Source organism: Marmota marmota, unplaced genomic scaffold (assembly GCF_001458135.2).
Source record: "Marmota marmota marmota unplaced genomic scaffold, marMar, whole genome shotgun sequence".
Lineage (NCBI taxonomy): Eukaryota > Metazoa > Chordata > Mammalia > Rodentia > Sciuridae > Marmota > Marmota marmota.
Genome location: NW_026000005.1, coordinates 16,617,450 through 16,623,357, shown reverse-complemented (window position 1 = coordinate 16,623,357; position 5,908 = coordinate 16,617,450). Strand labels below are relative to the sequence as shown.

The window sequence follows — 5,908 nt, the reverse complement described above, 5'->3', positions numbered from 1 at the left end:
TGCTAATGTGTTTTTCTACCCGGACTACCTGCAGTAGCCACCTAATTGGCTTTGTACATTCTTCTTTTTTAGCTCAGTCTGTTTTCATCACTGTAGCCAGAATAATCTTAAAAATTTCTGGTCCAATAAAGACATTTAGGTGCTTAAAACATTTCTATCACTTAGCATTGCTTGGAGCAGAAAGATCACAATCTGTCTCTTGGTTCCACTTCCCATCAGGCTTCCCCCTTATTCCCTCTTCTCCTGGCATACTAACTTATTTTCAGTTAATGTGCAATGTTCCTTTTTAGCCACAGTTCTTTCTGTACAGCTAGCCACTGTGAGAAACTCTTCTCCCTCTTTCTACCTCCGGTTGCCTAGGCAACACCTAATGGATGGTCACTTTCTCACAGAAGCCTTCCCTGACCTGGAGACTGAATCACATTCTCCTTTTCTTCACAGAAATTAGCATCATTTATATTTACACATGTTATGGTCTAAGGATTTGATAAAAGTTTGTCTTACTCAATAATCGGGTTGACCATTAAAGGCAGGAAATGTATTTATCCTTCTTAACCATCTGATCCTCAAAGCCTTGTGTAATGCCTGGCACATAGTAGGCATTCAGTAAATTTTTTGACTTAATGAATAAAGAAAATAAACACATGAAGGTCATAGTGAGTTGCCCAAGGTCAGGATGGCAAGGCTGAAACCATAGCCAAATATTCTAAGTTCCGGTCCAGCTCACCAGCCTTCTCAACAATGAGTTTATCCAAAATTTTATTCTGAATCATTGGAACCAAAGTAACTTTACAACTCATCAATTTCTCAAGTCCAATTTACAAGTCCAATTTCTCAACCCTTCTATTTTCTACCAATGGGATTTATTCAGTAAGGTGATGCTGTAGGTATAGTCATTTTTTCTTTTTCCATGAAGTACATGCTATATTTGTTCCATTTTAAAGGGGTATTATGATATGCCACTATTTCAAACTTGTAAAGCTTCTCAGGATTCTAAGAAGAAATACAAGGTTTTTGTCAAAAAGAACAATTTTGTCTCTTGCAATAGAATTTCCTGTTCAAAAAGTGCTATTAATTTGAAAACTATATCTCCAAAAGAACATTCTATTAGGTGGGATCATCATCATCATATTCCCAGCCGCTATGTATATATCTTCTCTTAAATGTGAAAAGGGAGAAAGCCACTTTGCTGTGTAGAAAAGTGCCTCGTGTGTTTTATAAAATGTTCAGTAGTTAAAGGAGAGGCTGCTGCATTTGTAAGATAAATAGGCTATCCCTGAAGAAGCTTGCAGATCTGATTCTCAAGGGTCTTTGTGCCATGGATGAAAATGGGATCATTACTTTTGATCCTCTGTACACGTCACTGACTCCCACCTCCAGCTGATCCACGGGTTATAAGTACCTATGAATCGTCTTGCAGATTGTAGGCAAGATTACCTACAAGGGCCAGCCAAAGCCAAGCTCCTGGTAAGCTTTATTGCCCTTTGTATTTCTGTTTCCATTTCACATATTGGGGTGGAAAGACAATCTGTATTCATAGGTATGAGATCCATTTCTCTGTCTCAGATGTGTATGTTGGAGGCATTTCTCAGTATAGGGTATCTGAAGTAATTTTTTCTTTTTTAAGGCTGCTATCTTAAGACATAAGTAATTTAAGGTTTGGCTGTAAAACTTGCTTTCTTTGGAGAAAGCAAAGTGTGTATTTATTCAAAGATGAAAAAGGCATACTTGGACTTTCTAGGTTGTATTCATAATTGCTTTGCTCATCATTGTATAATGTTCTCCTTATCATGGACTCTTTTAAGTGAATCACCTGGATTTGGAGGGCCTCATTTGAAAGTGAATATGGAAAAGATGGTTGAAAAATTTAGGTGAACCAGTAGTCATTTCTCCTTCCTTTTCTACCTTTATAGATTACCCGCCCCCCATCTCTCCTTTTACTCAGCTTCATTGCATCATGACCAAAGCACCTCTCTTGCTGCTATGTGTTGCCCTGGTGCTAACTGGGCATGTGCATGGAGCCACACTGAGAAATGAAGACAAGTGGAAGCCACTCAGCAACCCCAGAAATCGTGATCTGGTAAGAACACATCTGGAACATGCTGAACATAAGGTGGAACTGGCACCTCTCTGAAATTATGCACACTGTGTCCTGTATTGTAGAGCAGAGTTGAGAAGAGGCTACCAGGAGTTGAGGATTTCCACAAGGACAGGTCCAATGTTTTGCTAGTTGAGTGGTGGGCATTCTATTGTTTCTATGGCCAGTTCACATTTATTTCTGTAAGGAGAAACATTTATATTTAGAAATGATCTTATGCATACTCAGCACATGACATTTGTAAATGTCTTATATACACATTGACTTTATAGCCTTGATTCCTAATACATACACAAAATAATGTAATTGTGGTATGTGCCTGTAATGCCAGTTACTTGGGAGGCTGAAGCAGGAGGATCACAAGTTTGAAGCCAGCCTTAGCAGCAACATAGTAAGATGCTTTCTTTTTTTTTAATTTATTTTTTAGTTGTAGATGGACAGCATGCCTTTATTTCACTTATTTATTTTTATGTGGTGCTGAGGATCGAACCCAGTGTCTCACATATGCGAAGCAATCGCGCTACCACTTGAGCCACATCCCCAGCGAAGTAAGATGCTTTCTTAAAAAATAAAAAGGGGCTGGGTTACACACCTGTAATTCCAGTGACTGAGGCTGGAGGATTAAAAGTTTGAGGCCAGCCTCAACAACTTAGCAAGGCCCTAAGCAACTTAGTGAAATCCTGTCTCAAAACTAAAAAAGAAAAAAGGGTTGGGGGGTATGGCTCAGTGGTTAAGCACTCCTGGATTCAATCCCCAGTACCTGAATAAATAAGTAAATAGTATAGCAGGGAATTGGTTTTTTGCTCAACATAAATTGTACTGATGATAACATAGACAATCATACAACCAACATTTGCAAAACTTAATCACAAAAATTGGAAAGTGACCCTGCATAGTTATCAACTTACTAAGCATGTTTTCAACATATGGTTATATAGAAAATAGAATTCAGAAGACCAGTAAAAATTCTAAAGCATGCCAAATACAAAACATGTTGATATGACTATTTCAAATATATTTTTTCTAAAGAAAATGATGTGAAATGTAGATTAGAATAATTAAACCAGTAGTACTTTGCCCAGTTTCTATGTGTTTGTTTCCTAAACAGAATCTGAAAAACACTTAAAAAGAAACTACTGCCAAGGGCAGCAAGTGGCTCTCTCCTTCAGCAGAGGAGACACTGACCTAATAAATGTGGAGTTCAGATTCATTTATGACCTCAGTACTCAGACAGCTCACAATGAATCCTGCCTGTGGTGTTATTATGATTGACATTCCTCTCTTGGAATTTTTCATCAACAGTGGTGAATGATCTTGTTTAGGATTGAAATGTAAGAAAGATGGTAGGAGGAGAGGAGGAGGAGACAAATTGAAGCTTGAACTTCTCTTTCTGGATTTTCAACCTCCTGCTTCTTAGATTAGTCTTAAAGTCAATTCAGGGAGAGAAAAGGAGAGGAAAAAAATTCATATTTGAGTTGTGATGTTTCATTTACATATGGCAATGAATATTTTCTTTCTCTCTAGTTTTTCAGAAGCCTTCAGGCATATTTTAAGGGCAGAGGTCTTGATCTTGGGAGGTTTCCAAATACTTTCTCCATGAACGAGAATCCCAGACCTCTCTCTTTCCAGCCAGAACTGATAGCTGCTGCGTTTGCAGACTATGAAGAACAGAAAAATTCCTTTCCCAATTACCTCAAAGGCTGAAAGTTTCCTCTGAGCTCAGGTAAAAGTTGTTGCTTTACTCCCAAGATCTAACCAAACATTCAAATCAGCCATAAGTAGAGATTTATATTTCTTTGAAAAGTGACTTATTTCCTCAGAGAAAAAAGTGCTTAGTTCTGATAATACTCATCACGATTAAATATTTGAGTTTGGTTTGAATATTTTATAGTATGGCTTTTCAAAATATTAGTTACAAATTTAAGCATATATTTCTAGGGATACATATATTAAAATATTGAATTGTTACTCTTAATAGAATGATTAAATTAATTAAATATCACATACTCTTACCTACAGCTTCTTTCAGACCATGTCATATAGCTAAGTTATGTAGAAAATCATACATAAAGAAATATATCAAATTGAGCAGTTGGGTTAAATAAAAAATAAAAGTTAAAAGAATGGTTCTTTTGAAGGGGAAATCAAACTCATAGAACTCGAATTTCCTAATTTAGAGAAAAACAAGGTAAAATATTAGTAAAGATGGCATTTATGGGGTTGTGAATATAGTTCAGTGGTAGATGTTTGCCTAGCATGTATGAGGCCCTAGGTTCAAGTCCCAGCACTGCCAAAAAAAATCATGTTTAAGACTTGAATTTAGTATTCTTATTACTTTAGCCTTCTATATGTACCATTTAAAAAGAAGCAGGTTATGGTACATTTCAAGAAAATACATTATGGTTCTAGCATATTAGCATCTTGTTTGGCTGAATAATAAACAGAATGGAATCATAATTAAAATCTTTTCCCATTCTTCTACATATTGGTGAAATTGTGAGGAAGCATAACCACCATTATATTTCATTGTATTTTTGAGAGGGTTTTCACTATTAGTTCTCTAAAATGAGATGATTAAAAGAAATAATGATCCTTATTTTTTAAAAAAGATGCAATTTGTGATGTGAAATATGAACTTGAATACTATCCTAAGATGAAAAAATAAAATGGAATAAACAGAAAGATACTAATAAAGTTTTTCCTTGACTATTTTTCATAAACAGACTGTAGGGTATCAGAAGCTAAAACAGAATAATCATTAATACCATAGTTCCTATTTTGGTATGAGGTATATAAATTGCTTATAAGCCTCAGTTTCTTCATTTGTAATTGCAGATACTAATCTCTACCTCACAGAAAGTGTCACAGAAGTACTAAATAGATACTTTACTGTAAGCATGGATTGAGGTAATATAGGAATTATTCAAAGTTGTGAAAGAAGCTGAGCTTCTGATTTGGAGTAATTTCATAATTATGAGCTCTATATTTCTAATATCTCTGATATAAAAATGAGAACAAAAAGTTTTCAATGAATTATGTTGAGTTGGGTGTCTTTGTCTTAATTTTCTATTTCATTATAACATTTCCTTGTTCTTTCAGGAGTCAAGGCCATTTTAAAACCACAGAAGCAGCTTCTCTTTAGAACTATTCCACCATGGTCATGGCTAAACTTTTGCGTGTTATTTCTCCTTCATGCTTGTTTGTCAATTTGTAATGATTTTATTCTACATGCCCATATTTATATATAAATATTTGGACCTTTGTGATGTATGTGACTTATGCGCATATTTTGGAGTGTTTTTTCCCTTCTGTTATCATATTGATGTAGGGCACTGCATGTATTTATAGGACTTACAAAACATGAAAAAAAAAGACATCATAGGTTCAAAGAGATAATAATCTTCCAAATTAGATATTTTCCTTAAAAACTCACAGTCTTAGTTTCATATCAAATGAGAGTACGTCGAAATGGAAGCAAGCAGATATGGGATTCTAGGAGGTACCAAGGATTGAACTCAGGGTCACTCAACCACTGAGCCATATCCCCAGCCCTATTTTGTATTTTATTTAGAGAAAGGGTCTCACTGAGTTGCTTGGCACCTCACTTTTTGCAGAGGCTGGCTTTTGAACTCATAATCCTCCTTTTTTAGCCTCCAGAGCTACTGAGAAAATAAGCATACACAACTCCTCCTGGCTCCATTTTTTTTTCTCCTGAGGCTAGCACAATGGCTAGCATGTAGCAAGTGTTCAATAAACACTTGTTAAATTGAAGTAATTGTGCCCTATTCTACTATCCTTCACACTATAATG

General features: G+C 35.7%; 1 protein-coding gene across 1 annotated transcript; it reads left to right on the top strand.

Moving 5' to 3' along the window:
• The first annotated feature begins 1,306 nt into the window (after nucleotides 1–1,306).
• Nucleotides 1,307–5,600, top strand: CUNH2orf66 (chromosome unknown C2orf66 homolog). The gene is made up of 4 exons (XM_048808996.1): nucleotides 1,307–1,467; nucleotides 1,914–2,080; nucleotides 3,623–3,821; nucleotides 5,198–5,600. The coding sequence occupies exons 2-3, from the start codon at nucleotides 1,958–1,960 to the stop codon at nucleotides 3,800–3,802; spliced, it is 303 nt and encodes a 100-aa protein (XP_048664953.1). The 5' UTR covers nucleotides 1,307–1,467; nucleotides 1,914–1,957; the 3' UTR covers nucleotides 3,803–3,821; nucleotides 5,198–5,600.
• Nucleotides 5,601–5,908: the final 308 nt, after the last annotated feature.